Source organism: Coregonus lavaretus, assembly GCF_964263955.1.
Source record: "Coregonus lavaretus genome assembly, chromosome: 30".
In the NCBI taxonomy this organism is placed as follows: Eukaryota; Metazoa; Chordata; class Actinopteri; order Salmoniformes; family Salmonidae; genus Coregonus; species Coregonus lavaretus.
Window position 1 is genome coordinate 36,416,106 of NC_140017.1, and position 24,000 is coordinate 36,440,105.

Consider the following 24,000-nt stretch of genomic DNA (forward strand, 5'->3'; position numbering starts at 1 on the left):
CAGTTCGTCTTGGATCCAGAAACAACAAAACCCTGTCCTCAAACATTTACATCAAAAGGTGCAAAGTTATGGGCAAAGACACAAAACATCCACATCAAATTAAATATGATTCTTCATCAAATAACATGGAAAACAACCACTTTTTGTGCAGTATTAATTTACAATCCTTACAAACCACTTATTGTAAATGTACATTACTGTATTGTACATTATACATACTGTTGCCTTAGAGCACACAAAGAATTACACCTACCTCGGCCTAAACATCAACACCACAGGTAACTTCCACAAAGCTGTGAACGATCTGAGAGACAAAGCAAGAGGGGCATAACATCCAAACTGCCTCTGGAAGCAACGTCAGCACAAGAACTGCTCGTCGGGAGCTTCATGAAATGAGTTTCCATGGCCGAGCAGCCGCACACAAGCCATGGGCAATGCCGAGCGTCGGCTGGAGTGCTGTAAAGCTCGCCGCCATTGGACTCTGGAGTAGTGGAAACGCGTTCTCTGGAGTGATGAATCACGCTTCACCATCTGGCACCATCCGCCCCAATGCATAGTGCCAACTGTAAAGTTTGGTGGAGAGGAATAATAGTCTGGGGCTGTTTTTCATGGTTCGGGCTAGGCCCCTTAGTTCCAGTGAAGGGAAATCTTAATGCTACACCATACAATGACATTCTAGATGATTCTGTGCTTCCACCTACATACATACATATATATACAGTACCAGTCAAAAGTTTGGACACTCCTACCCATTCAAAGGTTTTTCTTTATTTTGACTATTTTCTACATTGTACAGTCGTGGTCAAAAGTTTTGAGAATGACACAAGTATTGGTCTTCACAAAGTTCGCTGCTTCAGTGTTATGAGATATTTTTGTCAGATGTTACTATGGTATACTGAAGTATAATTACAAGCATTCCATAAGTGTCAAAGGCTTTTATTGACAATTACATTATGTTTATGCAAATAGTCAATATTTGCAGTGTTGACCCTTCTTTTTCAAGACCTCTGCAATCCGCCCTGGCATGCTGTCAATTAACTTCTGGGCCACATCCTGACTGATGGCAGCCCATTCTTGCATAATCAATGCTTGGAGTTTGTCAGAATTTGTGGGTTTTTGTTTGTCCACCCATCTCTTGAGGATCGACCACAAGTTCTCAATGGGATTAAGGTCTGGGGAGTTTCCTGGCCATGGACACAAAACTTCTATGTTTTGTTCCCCGAGCCACTTAGTTATCACTTTTGCCTTATGGCAAGGTGCTCCATCATGCTGGAAAAGGCATTGGTCATCACCAAACTGTTCTTGGATGGTTGGGAGAAGTTGCTCTCGGAGGATGTGTTGGTACCATGCTTTATTCATGGCTGTGTTCTTAGGCAAAATTGTGAGTGAGCCCACTCCCTTGGCTGAGAAGCAACCTCACACATGAATGGTCTCAGTATGCTTTACTGTTGGCATGACACAGGACTGATGGTAGTGCTCACCTTGTCTTCTCCGGACAAGGTGTTTTCCGGATGCCCCAAACAATCAGAAAGGGGATTCATCAGAGAAAATGACTTTACCCCAGTCCTCAGCAGTCCCATCCCTGTACCTTTTTCAGAATATTAGTCTATCCCTGATGTTTTTCCTGAAGAGAAGTGGCTTCTTTGCTGCCCTTCTTGACACCTTGACACAAGGTGTTTTCCGGATGCCCCAAACAATCAGAAAGGGGATTCATCAGAGAAAATGACTGTACCTTTTTCAGAATATTAGTCTATCCCTGATGTTTTTCCTGAAGAGAAGTGGCTTCTTTGCTGCCCTTCTTGACACCAGGCCATCCTCCAAAAGTCTTCGCCTCACTGTGCGTGCAGATGCACTCACACCTGCCTGCTGCCATTCCTGAGAAAGCTCTGCACTGGTGGTGCCCCGATCCCGCAGCTGAATCAACTTTAGGAGACGGTCCTGGCGCTTGCTGGACTTTCTTGGGCACCCTGACGCCTTCTTCATAACAATTGAACCTCTCTCCTTGAAGTTCTTGATGATCCGATAAATGGTTGATTTAGGTGCAATCTTACTAGCAGCAATATCTTTGCCTGTGAAGCCCTTTTTGTGCAAAGCAATGATGACGGCACGTGTTTCCTTGCAGGTAACCATGGTTAACAGAGGAAGAACAATGATTTCAAGCACCACCCTCCTTTTAAAGCTTCCAGTCTGTTATTCTAACTCAATCAGCATGACAGAGTGATCTCCAGCCTTGTCCTCGTCAACACTCTCACCTGTGTTAACGAGAGAATCACTGACATGATGGCAGCTGGTCCTTTTGTGGCAGGCCTGAATGCAGTGGAAATGTTTTTTGTTAAGTTCATTTTCATGGCAAAGAGGGACTTTGCAAATAATTGCAATTCATCTGATCACTCTTCATGACATTCTGGAGTATATGCAAATTGCCATCATCAAAACTGAGGCAGCAGACTTTGTGAAAATTAGTATTTGTGTCATTCTCAAAACTTTTGACCACAACTGTAGAATAATAGTGAAGACATCAAAACTATAAAATAACACATATGGAATCATGTAGTAACCAGAAAAGTGTTAAACAAATCAAAATATATTTTATATTTGAGATTCTTCAAATAGCCACCCTTTGCCTTGATGACAGCTTTGCACACTATTGGCATTCTCTCAACCAGCTTCATGAGGTAGTCACCTGGAATGCATTTCAATTAAAAGGTGTGCCTTGTTAAAAGTTAATTTGTGTAATTTGTGTAATTTCTTTCCTTTTTAATGCGTTTGAGCCAATCAGTTGTGTTGTGACAAGGTGGGGGGGTATATAGAAGATAGCCCTATTTGGTAAAAGACCAAGTCCATATTATGGAAAGAACAGCTCAAATAGGCAAAGAGAAACGACAGTCCATCATTACTTTAAGACATGAAGGTCAGTCAATCCGGAAAATGTTAAGACCTTTGAAAGTTTCTTCAAGTGCAGTCGCAAAAACCATCAAGCGCTATGATGGAACTGACTCTCATGAGGACCGCCACAGGAAAGGAAGACCCAGGGTTAACTCATTAGAGTTATCTGCACCTCAGATTGCAGACCAAATAAATGCTTACCAGAGTTGCTTCACAACATCAACTGTTCAGAGGAGACAGCGTGAATCAGGCCTTCATGGTCGAATTGCTGCAAAGAAACCACTACTAAAGGACACCAATAAGAAGAAGAGACTTGCTTGGGCCAAGAAACACAAGCAATGGACATTAGATCGGTGGAAATCTATCCTTTGGTCTGATGAGTCCAAATTTGAGATTTTTAGTTCCAACCGCCGAGTCTTGGTGAGACGCAGAGTAGGTGAACGGATGATCTCTGCATGTGTAGTTCCCACCGCGAAGAATGGAGGAGGTGTGATGGTGCTTTGCTGGTGACACTGTCTGTGTTCTGCAGCGATGCATTCTGCAGCGATGAGCCATCCCATCTAGTTTGGGCTTAGTGGGACTATCATTTGTTTTTCAACAGTACAATGACTCAACACACCTCCAGGCTGTGTAAGGGCTATTTGACCAAGAAGGAGAGTGATGGAGTGCTGCATCAGATGACCAGGCCTCCACAATCCCCCGACCTCAACCCAATTGAGATGGTTTGGGATGAGTTGGACAACAGAGTGAAGGAAAATCAGCCAAAAAGTGCTCAGCATATGTGGGAACTCCTTCAAGACTGTTGGTAAAGCATTCCTCATGAAGCTGGTTGAGAGAATGCCAAGAGTGTGCAAAGCTGTCATCAAGGCAAAGGGTGGCTACTTTGGAGAATCTCAAATAGAAAATATATTTTGATTTGTTTAACACTTTTTTGGTTACTACATGATTCCATATGTGTTATTTCATAGTTTTGATGTCTTCACTATTATTCTACAATGTAGAAAATAGTAAAAATAAAGAAAAACCCTTGAATGAGTAGGTGTGTCCAAAACTTTTGACTGGAAAGTATTCAGACCCCTTGACTTTTCCCACATTTTGTTACGTTAAAGCCTTATTCTAAAATTGATTAATGACATTTTCTTCCTCATCAATCTACACACAATACCCCATAATAACAAAGCAAAAATAGGTTTTTAGAAATTTTTGCAAATATATTTAAAAGAATAACAGAAATACCTTATTTACATAAGTATTCAGACCCTTTGCTATGAGACTCTAAATTGAGCTCAGGTGCATCCTGTTTACATAGATCATCCTTGAGAAGTTTCTACAACTTGATTGGAGTCCACCTGTGGTAAATTCAATTGATTGGACATGATTTGGAAAGGCACACACCTGTCTATATAAGGTCCCACAGTTGACAGTGCATGTCAGAGCAAAAACCAAGCCATGAGGTCGAAGAAATTGTCCATAGAGCGCAGAGACAGGATTGTGTCGAGGCACAGATTTGTGGAATTTACACCGGGTTCCGACCCCTCTTTAGCTGATTTCTGCCATGGAACTTCCCAGGCTTCCCATTTTAGGAAAGCAATGCCGCGACGAGGCTACCTTGCCCTAAACAGAGTACATTGTGGCAGAATACCTGACCACTGTGACTAACCCAAAACTAAGAAGAGCCATGGCTATGTACAGACTCAGTGAGCATAGCCTTGCTATTGAGAGAGGTGGCCGTAGGCAGACCTGGCTCTCAAGAGAAGACAGGCTATGTGCACACTGTCCACAAAATGAGGTGGAAACTGAGCTGTACTTTCTAACCTCCTGCCAAATGTACGACCATATAAGAGACACATTTCTCCCAAATTACACAAACGCACAAAGAATTCGAACACAAATAACATTTTCAAAAACGTACGTATCTGTTAGGTGAAATACTGCTACTGTAAACCAGTGCTTCAGCAACACCAATGTAAATATAACCTAGATTTATCTGTCTATTTATTTCCCCCGTCATTCGTACGTTCTACTATTTGCACATTGTCACCACACTAGCTTATGTAACATTTTAAATGTTATGCAATATTTATTTTACTGCTACTAATATATTTTAAACGTTATTCTCTTGAAACTCTTTGTGTGTGTAACGTTTACTGTTAATGCCGTCTTTGTTTAATTCACTTTGTGGGTTTTAGTTGTTGTTTTGTTTGAGTTTTTCACTAGAGACGGGGAGAGCGAGAGAGAGAGAGAGAGATTATTTTCATGTCATAAGACTAAATGGGGAAAAGAGGGGTAGAGTCAAAATGGAGACGGAGGAGAGAGGAGTTGGCATCATCATCATTAGACATCTAATGGAGAAAATGACTCTAGCATTAGAGAGAATGGATTCTCTGGGTTCCTATGGGTTAACTACTCACTAGCATTAGAGAGAACAGATTCACTGGGTATTAGAGAGAACAGATTCACTGGGTATTAGAGATAACAGATTCACTGGGTATTAGAGAGAACAGATTCACTGGGTATTAGAGAGAACAGATTCACTGGGTATTAGAGAGAACAGATTCACTGGGTATTAGAGAGAACAGATTCACTGGGTATTAGAGATAACAGATTCACTGGGTATTAGAGAGAACAGATTCACTGGGTATTAGAGATAACAGATTCACTGGGTATTAGAGATAACAGATTCACTGGGTATTAGAGAGAACAGATTCACTGGGTATTAGAGAGAACAGATTCACTGGGTATTAGAGATAACAGATTCACTGGGTATTAGAGAGAACAGATTCACTGGGTATTAGAGATAACAGATTCACTGGGTATTAGAGATAACAGATTCACTGGGTATTAGAGATAACAGATTCACTGGGTATTAGAGATAACAGATTCACTGGGTATTAGAGAGAACAGATTCACTGGGTTCCTATGGGTTAACAGATTCACTGGGTATTAGAGAGAACAGATTCTCTGGGTTCCTATGGGTTAATTACTCTCTAGCTCTGGGTTTTGGGTTAGGCTCCTTTAGGAAAGCATAACTCACAAACTGTTGAAGATCATGGAAAATGCCTTGTGGGTTTGTACACATTGCAACACAGTCACAGTCAGTCCTTGGACTGGAAACAAGAAAGTTACCATTCTATCTAGAGTACTGGCAGAGCCAAATAGAATCTATAGTTAACGTTCTAGAGTACTGGCAGAGCCAAATAGAATCTATAGTTAACATTCTAGAGTATTGGCAGAGCCAAATATAATCTATAGTTAACATTCTAGAGTATTGGCAGAGCCACATAGAATCAAAAGTTAATATTCTAGAGCAGTGGTTCCCAAACTCTGGGGTGTGCCGCCTGAGGGGGGGGGGTTGGCAGTGGGAGTCGTGAGAGGTTGGCAGTGGGAGCGCGCAGTTTTTAGCCCATTGATTTTGTTGAAATGTCTGAGTCACTCAAGTATCACATCAACACATAAGACATGGCAAAATGTGTAGAATTGCAGGAAATGCGATTTAAAACAGATTGTTTTTCTCTGCACCCCTTGTCATAAGGTGTAGAATTGCAGGTAATTAGCTTTAAAATGGCACAAAATAATTGTCTATCCCATGTGAAAATGTATAGAATTGCAGGAAATAAGCTTTAAAACTGTGAAATGATCCCTCTGCCAAAGAAATAGGGGTGTGAACAATTTGTATCATGAACAGTGCTTGTGGCCATAGAGATAGATGTGGCGCAGTAGGGGACGTGTACAGAGACAGCGTTCAGTAGTTTTAACATAGACAGGGAAATGTAGCTTTGAGTTCACTATAAAAGTAGGAACAGTGTTTACTTTAGTGGTCCCTCATCAAACCATTTCACTGATCAAACTCCAAAACGTCCAACTTTTCCATTCACTGCCTCACAATTTCCATAAAAGGCCTTTTGACGGGAACTTGGAAACACAGTTTAGGAAAAATGAGTTTAAAATCAGAAAATCAACCCTTACCTGGTGAAGATGGGAGAAGCGTCTCTTCGGAATAAAAGGTAAACGCTTTAGAATGTTGCTGCTGCAACATGTATGGGATGTCCTCTCTGTCAGTAAATACCAGCTACTCAGAGGAGCTCATGTGAGCTAAGGGCTGCCAGAAGTCTGTCAGTCTGTGGGATGTTTCCTCTCCAGAGTTTTAATATGTTTCAGATGAAGGGGTCCTCTCTCTCTCTCTCTCTCTGGTAGCTAGAGGAAGACAGGGACACACTGACTACACCTCTCTCTCTTCTCTCTCAATGCACCTCCTCTCCCAGCGATTCCAAGCAACACTCTGGGACTAACCCTGAATCTCTACTGTTTAGAGCTGGGAAAAGGCTGGGTGGGGTACTGGCAGGGAAGGGTGGAGAGCAGGGTGTGTACGTGCGATGGGGGAGTTGGATAAATTATTTGGGTGGAGTCTTTTTTTTGATGGCAACCCCATACAGAGATCTTATACAGAGTCTATAACATTGAGATTACACATCCTGCCAATGGTTGCATTATTCAGTTATAGTTTCCTCCAGTTCTTAAAAAAAAAAATGTAATTTACATTCTCATAGACCATCTCATGACTTACTTTAAGTAACAGCATTTAGACATATCTTCCACTCAGTCTACCTTCTCTCCTCGCTCCTCCTCTCTGAACCCTGCAGGCACACCACATCACCCAGCGCAATGTTTCCACTACCACCGTCGCCTCCTGCTGGCTCTCAGATACATTACAACCTCCTTCTCCCCCCCCCCCCCCCCCTCTCCAAATCAACACCTCTTCAGTCATCATTACTCATCCAACGGTATGTAGGCTGCCCTGAATGTCCGGCAACAAGTAGAAATATGCAAGGCCCAGAGTTTTTCCTGGTCAAATCACATCAGTGAAAACTCCATAAACAAACATAGGACACTGTAATAAAAGCACTATAAGCATCAACTCTTTCAGAAAAGGTTTAATTTACAGTTTTACTAAATGTACATTTCTTTTTAAAAAGTGTCATTATACACAATAAATACAATACAAAATTAATCTGTAATAATATACTTCAAATTCTCTTCAGGTTTTTTGTACATTATTTAGTTTGTCCATGTTGTTGCTCTCGCTGCGTTTGGGTTTGAATTGTCCACTGGGCTTTGGAGAGGGGATGATATGGAGGAGAGAGGGATGATATGGAGGAGAGAGGGATGATATGGAGGAGAGAGGGGATGATCTGGAGGAGAGAGGGGATGATCTGGAGGAGAGAGGGATGATATGGAGGGAGAGAGGGATGATATGGAGGAGAGAGGGATGATATGGAGGAGAGAGGGGATGATATGGAGGAGAGAGGGGATGATATGGAGGAGAGAGGGGATGATCTGGAGGAGAGAGGGGATGATCTGGAGGAGAGAGGGATGATATGGAGGGAGAGAGGGATGATATGGAGGAGAGAGGGATGATATGGAGGAGAGAGGGGATGATATGGAGGAGAGAGGGGATGATATGGAGGGAGAGAGGGATGATATGGAGGAGAGAGGGAGAGGGGATGATATGGAGGAGAGAGGGGATGATATGGAGGAGAGAGGGATGATATGGAGGAGAGAGGGATGATATGGAGGAGAGAGGGATGATATGGAGGAGAGAGGGATGATATGGAGGAGAGAGGGGATGATATGGAGGAGAGAGGGAGAGAGGGGATGATATGGAGGAGAGAGGGAGAGAGGGGATGATCTGGAGGAGAGAGGGGATGATCTGGAGGAGAGAGGGGATGATCTGGAGGAGAGAGGGGATGATCTGGAGGAGAGAGGGGATGATCTGGAGGGAGAGAGGGATGATATGGAGGGAGAGAGGGATGATATGGAGGGAGAGAGGGATGATATGGAGGGAGAGAGGGATGATATGGAGGGAGAGAGGGATGATATGGAGGAGAGAGGGATGATATGGAGGAGAGAGGGATGATATGGAGGAGAGAGGGATGATATGGAGGAGAGAGGGGATGATATGGAGGAGAGAGGGAGAGAGGGATGATATGGAGGAGAGAGGGATGATATGGAGGAGAGAGGGAGAGAGGGATGATATGGAGGGAGAGAGGGATGATATGGAGGGAGAGAGGGATGATATGGAGGAGAGAGGGGATGATATGGAGGAGAGAGGGATGATATGGAGGAGAGAGGGATGATATGGAGGAGAGAGGGAGAGAGGGATGATATGGAGGAGAGGGATGATATGGAGGAGAGAGGGAGAGAGGGATGATATGGAGGAGAGAGGGAGAGAGGGATGATATGGAGGAGAGAGGGATGATATGGAGGAGAGAGGGATGATATGGAGGAGAGGGATGATATGGAGGAGAGAGGGGATGATATGGAGGAGAGAGGGGATGATCTGGAGGAGAGCGGGATGATATGGAGGAGAGAGGGAGAGAGGGATGATATGGAGGAGAGAGGGATGATATGGAGGAGAGAGGGATGATATGGAGGAGAGAGGGATGATATGGAGGAGAGAGGGAGAGAGGGATGATATGGAGGAGAGAGGGATGATATGGAGGAGAGAAGGGTTATATGGAGGAGAGGGATGATATGGAGGAGAGAGGGATGATATGGAGGAGAGAGGGACGATATGGAGGGAGAGAGGGAGAGAGGATGAACAGTGATGGGGGTAGAGTGGCCGTCTGTGTGTTGACACATATTGAACCAGTCAGACAGGCAGTCCTGTAAGTATAAACAACATCTTGCCAGGGGCAACCAGAGGCAACCAGAGGCAACCAGAGGCAACCAGAGGCAACCAGAGGCAACCAGGGGCAACCAGAGGCAACCAGGGGCAACCAGAGGCAACCAGAGGCAACCAGGGGCAACCAGGGGCAACCAGAGGCAACCAGGGGCAACCAGAGGCAACCAGGGGCAACCAGGGGCAACCAGGGGCAACCAGAGGCAACCAGGGGCATTCACAACAGTAGAGATGTGTTTTAACATGCAGGTGATCTCATTATTACATGTCTTCATTGATGATGAGATGGCTAAACCAGGCCTCTCTCCTCCTGGTGTGGTTTACCTAGTGACAGCTGGCTGTAGGGAGTGATCCCTTGGGCACACCGTAGTAAAACATTTTGCAACAGAAAAACAAAAATCTGTGTTCTTATTGGACAAGTTAGTTTCAGAATGTTTTCTCCCGTTTCATACCTACTAAACATGACCCGGGTCTTATTTCTTAACCAGGAGACAGACAGACAGACAGACAGCAGCTATAACATGATAACTAAGGAATGTAATGGAATACAGCGTGTGAATGAAAAAGGAAAAACCTCAATGACAATAATAAACTAATTATTCTAATGAATGGTTGAGAGAGCAGAGGAGACTGCCACAGAGTAAAGCATGATACCTTTTTACAGAGAAAGAGTAAATCACCACCCATCCATGGTGTGACTGTGAGCACTGGGTCATGCTGTAAAGTAGACAACATTCAGATGGACAAACAGTTTGTCAGAGCATAGTGAGAGTTCTCTGTCCCCCCTCTCCTCTTCGGTCTCTCCTGTCCCGTGTGTGTGTGTGTGCTATCTGCCATGAGTCTGTGGCACCAGGCTGCCGTTGTGTCCTCTTCCTCCAACCTGAGAAGAGGAGGAGGAGGAGGAGGAGGAGGGTCTGTGTGTGTGTGAGGAGGGCTGGCTGTGGTGTGGCCTGGCGGAGCCCCCTTTGGCCCCGCGCGGCGTGGGCTCCTGGGCCTGGCCCTGCAGGTTGAGGATGGAGTCGATGGCACACTGCAGGTGCTCGTTAAGAGACTCGTGGTGTGGCGGAGAGCCGGAGGAGAAGCTAGCGTTGTCCATGTCAGGGGAGTCCAACTTACAGCGCTTAGCAGGAAGTGATGAGTCTCTGTAACAGGAAGTGTCTGGTAGCGAGGACGGGGGCGAGGACGGGGGCCCAGGGGCATGCTGGTCCATTCTGAACGTCCCGCCCCCTGACCTCTGTCGGTTCTTACTACTCACCCTCTTACACCTCCCCGGGTCCGCTCCTTCTCTCCCACTCTCCTCCTCACTGTCTGAGAGGTGAGGGCGGGGGTACAACACCTCCATATGCTCCAGGCCTTGCACTAAGCCAGGGGAGGAGGTGGTGGAGTTCCCCAGCCTCAGGGCCTCTCGGCTGGGCTCTGCGTGGGGGTGGGAGCCCCCCTCCCCGGAGCTGCCTCCTCTCTTCTCCAGCTTCACGCTGGCGATCACTGTCCGCTCCGAGAGGGCAGAGGGTGAGGAGGACGGGGGTGGGAGGGGAGATTTGGGGGGCGAGGGGGAGGGACGGGGGTACGGGACACTGTCTCCTCCTCCTCCCGGTACGCCTGGACGGACGCGCGGGCTGATGTTCTCTCGGTAAGTCTTCCGTAGCGGCAGACGGCAGGTGGTCTGAGGGGGTGTGGCCGTGGAGGCGGGGTGATGTTCTAACGTTCCGTTCATCTGAGCAGTGAAGGAGGATGAGGATTGTGTTGTCGTTGATGCTGATGAAGACCAAGGGTGATAGGAAGAGGAGGAGGTGGGTGGTGGGGCTGTGACTCTCTGGGGGCTGGGGGTCGCCTGTGTGGTTGCTATGGAGACCGTTGCCGAGGTGGCGGCGTTACAGGTAGGGGGAGGAGTCCTAATGACAGTAGTTATAGAAGGAGGCGTGGCTAGTGCTGCTGCTGCTCTGGCTTTTGGGTGTGTCAGTGCTAGCTGGGGCTGGGTGGTAGGGTGGGGCTGGGTGGTAGGGTGTGGCTGGGGTTGGGGCTGGGGCTGGGGTTGGGGTTGGGGCTGGGGCTGGGCTGCAGGTTTGGTTGGAGGCTGGGGTGTGGATGGTGTGTGGACCAGGTCGAGGGCGGTGTTGTGCACCACCTTACTAAACCCCGCCTCCTGCTTGATCTTGAGCTTCAAGCCGATACGTGGGCGGGCGGCATACGTCTTCATGGGGGGTTTACTGCTCCTCTGGGGGAGAGCATCATCATCATCATCATCAGCTGGACGAGAGGAAGAGGGGCGGTGGGAGGAGTTAGAGGAAGAGGTGCGGTGGGAGGAGTAAGGTGGATGACCGTGGCTGAAGGAGGAGCGGTGACTCTGGGTGTCGTCTGTCTGTCTAACCCCTGGCCTGGCTACAGGAACTGGGGAGCTGGACCAGGAGACAGACGCCCCCACTCCTCCCTGCTTTATCACCAGCTTGGTGGAGGGGAAGTGGGCCGATGTTGAGGCTGCGATGGGGGTAGGGGCTGTATCTGGCCCTGCCGTAGCTACACTACTCCACACGGCGCTGGGGTCAGCCGACACAAAAGACTGGGACTGAGGCTGGGGCTGGGGCTGGGGCTGAGGCAGGGGCTGGGGCTGGGACATGCTGGCAGCTCCACTCTCCCGCTCCAGCATCTTCGAATTGGCCACATACTCCTCTGGAGAGAGACAGAGAGAAAGCAATAGAGAGAGAAATTGAGAGAGAGAGAGAGAGAGAGAGAGAGAGTGAGAGAGTGAGAGAGCAATAAGGAAGTTATAAGATGAGGCAGAGACAAAGACAAAGCTACTCCAAATACTAAAGCAGGAAGTACCAGTGACTCGGTTACTAAGGAAGTGGTCAGATGACGCAGATGCTAAGCTACAGGACTGTTTTGCTAGCACAGACTGGAACATGTTCCGGGATTCTTCAGATAGCATTGAGGAGTACACCACATCAGTCACTGGCTTCATCAATAAGTGCATCGATGACGTCGTCCCCACAGTGACCGTACGTACATACCCCAACCAGAAGCCATGGATTACAGGAAACATCCGCACTGAGCTAGGGTAGAGCTGCCGCTTTCAAGGAGCGGGACTCTAACCCGGACGCTTATAAGAAATCCCGCTATGCCCTCCGACGAACCATCAAATAGGCAAAGCGTCAATACAGGACTAAGATTGAATCGTACTACACCGGCTCTGACGCTCGTCGGATGTGGCAGGGCTTGAAAACTATTACAGACTACAAAGGGAAGCACAGCCGCGAGCTGCCCAGTGACACAAGACTTCCAGACGAGCTAAACCACTTCTATGCTCGCTTCGAGGCAAGCAACACTGAAGCATGCATGAGAGCACCAGCTGTTCCGGATGACTATGTGATCACGCTCTCCGTAGCCGATGTGAGTAAGACTTTTAAGCAGGTCAACATTCACAAGGCCGCAGGGCCAGACGGATTACCAGAACGTGTACTCCGAGCATGTGCTGACCAACTGGCAAGTGTCTTCACTGACATTTTCAACATGTCCCTGACTGAGTCTGTAATACCAACATGTTTCAAGCAGACCACCATGTTTCAAGCAGACCACCTGCCTAAATGACTACCGACCCGTAGCACTGACGTCTGTAGCCATGAAGTGCTTTGAAAGGCTGGTCATGGCTCACATCAACACCATTATCCCAGAAACCCTAGACCCACTCCAATTTGCATACCGCCCCAACAGATCCACAGATGATGCAATCTCTATTGCACTCCACACTGCCCTTTCCCACCTGGACAAGAGGAACACCTACGTGAGAATGCTATTCATTGACTACAGCTCAGCATTCAACACCATAGTGCCCTCAAAGCAACTGGATCCTGGATTCATCCATGACTGCATGGCCAGGCACGACTCCAACACCATCATTAAGTTTGCCGACGACACAACAGTGGTATGCCTGATCACCGACAACGATAAGACAGCCTATAGGGAGGAGGTCAGAGACCTGGCCGTGTGGTGCCAGGATAACAACCTCTCCCTCAACGTGACCAAGACAAAGGAGATGATTGTGGACTACAGGAAAAAAAAGAGGACTGAGCACGCCCCCATTCTCATCGACGGGGCTGTAGTGGAACAGGTTGAGAGCTTCAAGTTCCTTGGTGTCCACATCACCGACAAACTATCATGGTCCAAACACACCAAGACAGTCGTGAAGAGGGCACGACAAAGCCTATTTCCCCTCAGGAGACTGCAAAGATTTGGCATGGGTCCTCAGATGGCAGCTGCTTGGCCTCCGACCGCAAGGCACTACAGAGGGTAGTGTGTACAGCCCAGTACATCACTGGGGCCAAGCTTCCTGCCATCCAGGACCTCTATACCAGGCGGTGTCAGAGGAAGGCCCTGAAAATTGTCAAAGACTCCAGCCACCCTAGTCATAGACTGTTCTCTCTGCTACCGCACGGCAAGCGGTACCGGAGTGCCAAGTCTAGGTCCAAAAGACTTCTCAACAGCTTCTACCCCCAAGCCATAAGACTCCTGAACAGCTAATCATGGCTACCCGGACTATTTGCACTGCCCCCCCACCCCATCTTTTTACGCTGCTGCTACTCTGTTAATTATTTATGCATAGTCACTTTAACTCTACCCACATGTACATATTACTTAAACTACCTCAACTAGCCGGTGCCCCCGCACATTGACTCTGCACCGGTACCCCCCCTGTATATATAGCCTCCCTACTGTCACTTTATTTTACTTCTGCTCTTTTTTTCTCAACACTTTTTTGTTGTTTTATTCTACTTTTTTATTAAAAATAAATGCACTGTTGGTTAAGGGCTGTAAGTAAGCATTTCACTAATGTCTGCACCTGTTGTATTAGGCGCATGTGGCCAATAAAAATTGATTTGATTTAATCTGATGAGCTATATTCTGCTCTGCTGTACACAGGAGGACAGATTGACCATAAGAAACGTTATAAAGCTTCTCCTTGCTGACCTCTTGTCATTCTTGTCAAGTCTCTCACTCCATGAGGTTGTTCACCTCAAGACATTGACCAGGGATAACACATCCATCACAACATTGACCAGGGATAACACATCCACCACAACATTGACCAGGGATAACACATCCACCACAACATTGACCAGGGATAACACATCCATCACAATATTGACCAGGGATAACACATCCATCACAACATTGACCAGGGATAACACATCCATCACAACATTGACCAGGGATAACACATCCACCGTGACATTGACCAGGGATAACACATCCATCACAACATTGACCGGGGATAACACATCCATCACAACATTGACCGGGGATAACACATCCACCACAACATTGACCAGGGATAACACATCCATCACAACATTGACCGGGGATAACACATCCACCACAACATTGACCAGGGATAACACATCCATCACAACATTGACCAGGGATAACACATCCATCACAACATTGACCAGGGATAACACATCCACCACAACATTGACCAGGGATAACACATCCATCACAACATTGACCAGGGATAACACATCCACCACAACATTGACCAGGGATAACACATCCATCACAACATTGACCAGGGATAACACATCCATCACAACATTGACCAGGGATAACACATCCACCGCGACATTGACCAGGGATAACACATCCACCGTGACATTGACCAGGGATAACACATCCATCACAACATTGACCGGGGATAACACATCCATCACAACATTGACCGGGGATAACACATCCATCACAACATTGACCGGGGATAACACATCCACCGTGACATTGACCAGGGATAACACATCCATCACAACATTGACCAGGGATAACATCCACCGTGACATTGACCAGGGATAACACATCCATCACAACATTGACCGGGGATAACACATCCATCACAACATTGACCGGGGATAACACATCCACCGCGACATTGACCAGGGATAACACATCCATCACAATATTGACCGGGGATAACACATCCATCACAACATTGACCAGGGATAACACATCCATCACAACATTGACCAGGGATAACACATCCATCAAGATATTGACCAGGGATAACACATCCATAATAAGTATGTAATAAGTATGTATTGATATTTATCTAAAGGCTGTAGCAGGTCTGTCCCTGGCGAGGATGCCGTCCTGTCCCAGAGATTTCTTAGATATACAGTGCATTCGGAAAGTATTCTGACCCCTTGACTTTTTCCACTTTGTTACATTACAGCCTTATTCTAAAATGGATTAAATAGTCCCCCCCAATCTACCCCATAATGACAAAGAAAAAAAAAGGTTTAGACATTTTTGCAAATGTATTAAAAATCAAAAACTGAAATATCACATTTACATAAGTATTCAGACCCTTTACTCAGTACTTTGTTGAAGCACCTTAGGCAGCAATTACAGCCTCAAATATTCTACTGTATGACGCTACAAGCTTGGCACACCTGTATTTGGGGAGTTTCATTCTTCTATGCAGATCTTTTCAAGCTCTGTCAGGTTGGATGGGGAGTGTCGCTGCACAGCTATTTTCAGGTCTCTCCAGAGATGTTTGATCGGGTTCAAGTCCAGGCTCTGGCTGGGCCACTGGGCCGCTGTACCGTAGCCACTCCTGCGTTGTCTTGGCTGTGTGCTTAGGGTCGTTGTCCTGTTGGAGGGTGAACCTTCGCCCCAGTCTGAGGTCCTGAGCGCTCTGGAGCAGGTTTTCATCAAGGATCTCTCTGTACTTTGCTCCGTTCATCTTTCCCTCGACTAGTCTCCCAGTCCCTGCCGCTGAAAAACATCCCCACAGCATGATGCTGCCACCACCATGCTTCACCGTAGGGATGGTGCCAGGTTTCCTCCAGACATGATGCTTGGCATTCATGCCAAAGAGTTCAATATTGGTTTCATCAGACCAGAGAATCTTGTTTCTCATGGTCTGAGTCCTTTAAGTGCCTTTTGGCAAACCAAGCGGGCTGTCATGTGCCTTTTACTGAGGCCACCCTACCATAAAGGCCTGATTGGTGGAGTGCTGCAGAGATGGCTGTCCTTCTGGAAGGTTCTCCCATCTCCACAGAGGATCTCTGGAGCTCTGTCAGAGTGACCATCGGGTGCTTGGGCACCTCCCTGACCAAGGCCCTTCTCCCCCAATTGTTCAGTTTGGCCAGGCAGCCAGTTCTAGGAAGAGTGTTGGTGGTTCCAAACTTCTTCAAGAACGATTGAGGCCACTGTGTTCATGGGGACCGTCAATGCTGCAGACATTTTTTGGAACTCTTCCCCAGAGCTGTGCCTCGACACAATCCTGTCTCGGAGCTCTACGGACAATTCTTTTGACCTCATGGCTTGGTTTTTGCTCTGACATGCCCTGTCAACTGTGGGACCTTATATAGACAGGTGTGTGCCTTTCCAAATCATGTCCAATCAATTGAATTTACCACAGGTGGACTCCAATCAAGTTGTAAAACATCAAGGATGATCAATGGAAACAGGATGCACCTGAGCTCAATTTCTAGTCTCATAGCAAAGGGTCGGAATACTTATGTTAAGATATTTCTGTTTTTTATTTTAAATACATTTGCTAACATTTCTAAAAACCTGTTTTCGCTTTGTCATTATGGGGTAGTGTGTGTAGATTGATGAGGGGGGAAAATGTAATCAATTTTAGAATAAGTCTGTAACGTAACAAATTTGGAAAAATATCAAGGGGTCTGAATACTTTCAGAACGCACTGTAGATCTATAGATCCAGCTATACACACAGAACAAACATATAAACAAGCAACAATTTCAAATATTTAACTGAGTTACAGTTCATATGAGGAAATCAATCATTGAAATAAATTCATTAGGCCCTAATCTATGGACTTCACATGACTGGGAATACAGATATGCATCTGTTGGTCACAGATACCTTAAAAGAAACGGGCCTCACAAATGGGCCTCAGAATCTCGTCACGTTATCTCTGTGCATTAAAATTAGCCTTTTCTCTCAGGAGTGTGACATGAGTCCACGTGGAGTGAGCATGGAGAGAGATCCCGTCCAAACTTCTCTCATGCTGCTGGTGTACTGGTAGGAAAATGGACAAGACATAATGGACTGTAAAGGACAGGTGAGAGAAATCGGTACATTATTAAAGGGCCATCCACTTTGAACATGTGCCATTGGGAGGACGAACTGAAACGCCAGTAGAATGAGTGCCGGGGAGGGAGGGGTGCGGTCAACCACGCCCGTAATTACATTTAGGCTTATCCAAAATGGTTTATCTGGGATATCATGTTGATTGTGGAGGTCTGCACACTGCAAAATGTATAGTAATTTAGACTAAGAACGCATTGAGATACCGATTTGTCTTTAACATGCCACTCGCGACAAAAGCTCCAGCTGAAATCTCATTGCCAGAATGCATTAATGAAATTGTGTAACTGTATGAAGCGAAGGTTTTAAGTTAAAACATTCTACTGCAACGGTTTTACAAGTTGGATCGTACAACCCAGAATGAAGGGTTTGAAAGCGTCTGTGGTTTAAAGTGTTGCTATTTTTACTTATTACTTATTACTTTCATTGTAGATTTTAGCTTTATTATGATGATTATGAATGAAATTAGATTCACTCCCGTTAATAGAAGTATAACCTTTATTATGATTTATTATAATTATGTATTTTGATATAGAAGCTAAAATCTAAATGCTTACGTTAAAATGCAATGATTATTATGATAAGAGGATGGAATGTGATGGAAATGTTTATCATCATTTGAAGAGACAGCCTTGAAAATGTTCATCTTGTCTTAGTGTTGTAAATAATCCTTGGTTCCTGCCTGTGCTTGGTAAAGATATGAGGGGGGAGGGGGAGGCGACATGACCTCCACCTAAAGACCATCTGGCAGAATGCCCAGAATATGTTCTATAAGTTAAGATAGGAAACGGTGCCAGATACATGCAGGAACCAACCTTATGAACTATGCCTATGTGATATGTCTGTAACCAGTATATAAGGGGAGCTCCCGATCAACACGTGTACTTGGTGCATTGAGTTGGTTGGAACATCTCCAGCATGCTGATAATAAAGAATTATTAATTTAAGATTGACTTTTGAGTGTCCCTGTGTAGAATTTCCACGGCACCCGTTTGTGGCCCGCCTGTTAGCTTGCACAATTCTCGCCATTCTCCTTCGACCTCTCTCATCAACGAGCTGTTTTCGCCCACAGGACGGCCGCAGACTGGAGTTTTTTTGTTTGTCGCACCATTCTCGGTAAACCCTAGACACTGTCGTGCGTGAAAAGCTCAGGAGGCCGGCCGTTTCTGAGATACTGGAACCGGCACCTGGAACCGGCGATCATATCGCGCTTGAAGTCGCTTAGGTCACTCGTTTTACCCATTCTAATGTTCAATAGAACAGTAACGGAATGCCTTGATTCCGGTCTGCCTGCTTTATATAGCCAAAGCTGTTTGCAAACATTTGTTGGATGACATAAAATTGCAGCCCAAATAAATGCTTCAGAGTTCAAGTAACAGACACATCTCAACATCAACTGTTCAGAGGGGACTGTGTGAATCAGGCCTTCATGGTCGAATTGCTGCAAAGAAACCACTACTAAAGGACACCAATAAGAAGAAGAGACCTACTTGGGCCAAGAAACACGAGCAATGGACATTAGACCGGTGGAAATTTGTCCTTTGGTCTGGAGTCCAAATTTGAGATTTTTGGTTCCAACTGCCGTGTCTTTGTGAGACGTGGTGTGGGTGAATGGATGATCTCTGCATGTGTATTTCCCACCGTAAAGCATGGATGAGGTGGTGTTAAGGTGTGGGGGTGCTTTGTTGGTGACACTGTCTGTGATTTAATTAGAATTCAAGGCACACTTAACCAGCATGGCTACCACAGCATTCTGCAGCGATACGCCATCCCATCTGGTTTGCGCTTAGTGAGACTACCATTTGTTTTTCCAACAGGACAATGTCCCAACACACCTCCAGGCTATGTAAGGGCTATTTTACCAAGAAGGAGAGTGATGGAGTGCTGCATCAGATGACCTGGCCTCCACAATCCCGCGAACTCAACCCAATTGAGATGGTTTGGGATGAGTCGGACGGCAGAGTGAAGGAAAAGCAGCCAACAAGTGCTCAGCATATGTGGGAACTCCTTCAAGACTGTTGGAAAAGCATTCCAGGTGAAGCTGGTTGTGAGAATGCCAAGAGTGTGCAAAGCTGTCATAAAGGCAAAGGGTGGCTATTTGAAGAATCTCAAATATATTTTGATTTGTTTAACACTTTTTGGTTACTACATGATTCCATATGTGTTATTTCATAGGTTTGATGTCTTCACTATTATTCTACAATGTACAAATAAAGAAAAAACCTTGAATGAGTAGGTGTATATATAGATACACATACACATATATATACACACACACATATATACACACACACACTATATATACAAAAGTAGGTAGACACCCCTTCAAATTAGTGGAATCGGCTATTTCACTGAAGAGCTCAGTGACTTTCAACGTGGCACCATCATAGGATGCTACCTTTCCAACAAGTCAGTTGGTCACATTTCTGCCCTGCTAGAGCTGCCCCAGTCAACTATAAGTGCTGTTATTGTGAAGTGGAAACGTCTAGGAGCAACAACGGCTCAGCTGCGAAGTGGTAGGCCACACAAGTTCACAGAACGGGACCGCTGAGTGCTGAAGCACGTAAAAACGGTCTATCCTCGGTTGCAACACTCACTACCAAGTTCCAAACTGCCTCTGGAAGCAAACTGTTCGTCAGGAGCTTCATGAAATGGGTTTCCATGGCCGAGCAGCCTCACACAAGCCTAAGATCACCATGCGCAATTCCAAGCATCGGCTGGAGTGGTGTAAAACTCGCCACCATTGGACTCTGGAGCAGTGGAAACTAGTTCTCTGGAGTGATGAATCACGCTTCACCAGGAAATCTGGGTTTGGCGGATACCAGGAGAAAGCTACCGGCCCCAATGAATAGTGCCAACTGTAAAGTTTGGTGGAGGATAAATAATGGTCTGGGGCTGTTTTTCATGATTCAGGCCCCTTAGTTCCAGTGAAGGGAAATCTTAACGCTACAGCATACAATGACATTCTAGATGATTCTGTGCTTCCACCTTTGTGGCAACAGTTTGGGGAAGGCCCTTTCCTGTTTCAGCATGACAATCCCACCGAGCACAAAGCGAGGTCCATACAGAAATGGTTGGTTGAGATCAGTGTGGAAGAACTTGACTGGCCTGCACAGAGCCCTGACCTTAACCCCATCGAACACCTTTGGGATGAATTGGAACGCCGACTGCGAGCCAGGCCTAATCGCCCAACATCAGAGCCCGACTTCACTAATGCTCGTGGCTGCAGCAATATTCCAATATCTAGTGGAAAGCCTTCCCAGAAGAGTGGAGGCTGTTATAGCAGCGAATGGGGGACCAACTCCATATTAATGCCCATGATTTTGAAATGAGATGTTCGGCGAGCAGGTGTCCACATACTTTTGGTCATGCAGTGTATATCCATCCATCCATATCTATCTACATATACAGATGTCCACATACTTTTGGTCATGTGGTGTATGTAGACTATACACACGTACACACGATACCCATATATATCTATATACTGTATAGTGTTACCAGGTCTGTCCCTGGCGAGGATGCGGTCCTGTCCCAGAGAGATCTTCTCTTCCTGAATAAACATCCTGTCCATCATTACCATCTCAGCTGACGGGCCAAGGCGCTGTGAAACACACAACAGGAACAGCCAGCCAGACAATTAATCAATCAATCAATCAATCAATACACCATAGCACATCAGTTAGCCAATCATAGCGAGGGAGAGAATGAACTGAACAGACAGAACAGATAAATGGGCGGCAGGTAGCTTAGTGGGTAAGAGCGTTGTGCCAGTAACCGAAAGGTCGCTGGTTCTAATCCCCGAGCCGACTAGGTGAAAAATCTGTTGATGTGCCCTTGAGCAAGGCACTTAACCCTAATTGCTCCTGTAAGTCGCTCTGGATAAGGGCGTCTGCTAAATGACTAAAAATGTAAAATAAATAATCTTGAGAAGGAATCCTAATGAGGGAGGGCTGTATAAGGAGACAGACTGAAATACAGGGAGAAGTGAAGGACAAGAACGATTGAGATCAATGTGATAAAAAAAAATAGCTATTAACGTAATATAATATTTATAACTTACCGTTGATTCCTCAAAAAGCAGGTGTCTGTATTTATCCAGCATGGCCTGTGTTCTCTTTAGGAGCTGGCTGGAAACACTCTCAAACTCATCATCCACTGGGGGGCAGAGAGGGACAGAATGGAACAGGGGAGATCAGACAGACGGAACCAATGGTAATCAGGGCAAGGAGTTTCTGGTCAGGTCATGTGGTCAGTCCCGACCATACACATTAAGGCTGGGAATTGCCATGGACCCCGCGATACGATATTATCACGATACTTAGGTCACGATACGATATGTCATGCGATTCTCACGATTCAATATGTATTGCGATTCTCAATGTATTGTGATTTTATTGTGATTTGATGTTCCAAACATATTGCTCACTATGTCTGCTGCAGAGAGACGAGAGAGCATGAGAAAATGAGTTTTGATCAGTCATGGAAATAATAAGTGCTGAAAACATGTTGTCTGCCTCACTGTTTAAAAAAAGGATGGAGAACCAGCTATATGATGAAAAATACTGGAGTTTTGGCACAGGAACAGACGACGTAGCAACACTAAATAGCAAAAAATATTTATTATAAAAAATAAAATACAAATATATACACTACCGTTCAAAGGTTTGGGGTCACTTAGACATTTCCTTGTTTTCCATGAAAACAATGTACAATGTAGAAAATAGTAAAAATAAAGAAAAACCCTTGAATGAGTAGGTGTGTCCAAACTTTTGACTGGTACTGTGTGTGTGTATGTATATATATGGTGCATTCGGAAAGTATTCAGACCCCTTGACTTTTTCCTCGTATTGTTACGTTATTATTCTAAAATTGATTAAATTGTTGTTGTTTTTCTTCGTCTATCTACACACCCCATAATGTTTTTTATGAACGTTTACAAATTTAAAAGAGAACTATTAAAATGTACTTAAGTATTCAGACCCTTTACTATGTACTTTGTTGAAGCACCTTTGGTAGCGATTACAGCCGAGTCTTCTTGGGTATGAAGCTTGGCACACCTGTATTTGGGGAGTTTCTCACATTCTTCTCTGCAGATCCACTCAAGCTCTGTCAGGTTGGACGGGAGAGCGTCGCTGCACAGCTATTTTCAGGTCTCTCCAGAGCAAAAACCAAGCCATGAGGTCAAATGGAATTGCCCGTAGAGCTCCGAGACAGGATTGTGTCGAGGCACAGATTTGGGAAAGGGTACCAAAACATTTTTGCAGCTTTGAATGTCCAAGAACACAGTGGCCTCCATCATTCTTAAATGGAAGAAATTTGGAACTGGCCGCCCGGCCAAACTGAGAAATTGGGGGAGAAGGGCCTTGGTCAGGGAGGTGACCAAGAACCCAATGGCCACTCTGACAGAGCTCTAGAGTTCCTCTGTGGAGATGGGAGAACCTTCCAGAAGGACAACCATCTCTGCAGCACTCCACCAATCAGGCCTTTATGGTAGAGTGGCCAGACAGAAGCCACTCCTCAGTAAAAGGCACATGACAGCCCGCTTGGAGTTTGTCAAAAGGCACCTAAAGACTCTCAGACCATGAGAAACAAGATTTTCTGGTCTGATGAAACCAAGATTGAACTCTTCGGCCTGAAAGCCAAGCGTCACGTCTGGAAGAAACCTGGCACCATCCCTACGGTGAAGCATGGTGGTGGCAGCATCATGCTGTGGGGATGTTTTTCAGCGGCAGGGACTGGGAGACTAGTCAGGATTGAGGCAAAGATGAACGGCACAAACTACAGAGAGATCCTTGATGAAAACCTTCTCCAGAGCACTCAGGACCTCAGACTGGGGCGAAGGTTCCCCTTCCAACAGGACAATGACCCTAAGCACACAGCCAAGACAACGCAGGAGTGGCTTCGAGACAAGTCTCTGAATGTTCTTGAGTGGCCCAGCCAGAGCCCGGACTTGAACCCGATCGAACATCTCTGGAGAGACCTGAAAATAGCTGTGCAGCGATGCTCCCCATCCAACCTGACAGAGCTTGAGAGGATCTGCAGAGAAGAATGGGAGAAACTCCCCAAATACAGTTGTGCCAAGCTTGTAGCGTCATACCCAAGAAGACTCAAGGTTGTAATCGCTGCCAAAGGTGCTTCAACAAAGTACTGAGTAAATCAAATCTTATTTGCCACATGCGCAAAATACAACAGGTGTAGACATCACCGTGAAATGCTTTGTAAGGTACCAGGCGGGTCAGGGTGTGTGTACCTCTGTGGTAGTCGTGTGGTGAGGTGGCAGTGCCCTGGTAGATATGGTAAGGTACCAGGCGGGTCAGGGTGTGTGTACC

The 24,000-nt window shown here is 45.9% G+C and overlaps 2 protein-coding genes across 2 annotated transcripts in view; both read right to left on the minus strand.

The window, feature by feature from the left end:
* Window positions 1–7,187, minus strand: part of ehd2b (EH-domain containing 2b) — a 42,737-nt gene extending 35,550 nt beyond the window's left edge. Inside the window, exon 1 of the mRNA XM_084148044.1 lies at window positions 6,853–7,187. The gene's annotated coding sequence lies outside the window, so the exon portion shown is untranslated. The remainder of the gene's footprint in view (window positions 1–6,852) is intronic.
* Window positions 7,188–7,802: 615 nt separating this feature from the next.
* bicra (BRD4 interacting chromatin remodeling complex associated protein) overlaps window positions 7,803–24,000 on the minus strand; it is a 48,018-nt gene continuing 31,820 nt past the window's right edge. Inside the window, exons 12-14 of the mRNA XM_084148318.1 lie at window positions 21,732–21,826; window positions 21,170–21,272; window positions 7,803–12,232 (exon numbers count right to left, since the gene is read on the minus strand). Coding sequence (XP_084004444.1) covers window positions 10,392–12,232; window positions 21,170–21,272; window positions 21,732–21,826 — 2,039 coding nt within the window. The 3' untranslated portion in view covers window positions 7,803–10,391. The remainder of the gene's footprint in view (window positions 12,233–21,169; window positions 21,273–21,731; window positions 21,827–24,000) is intronic.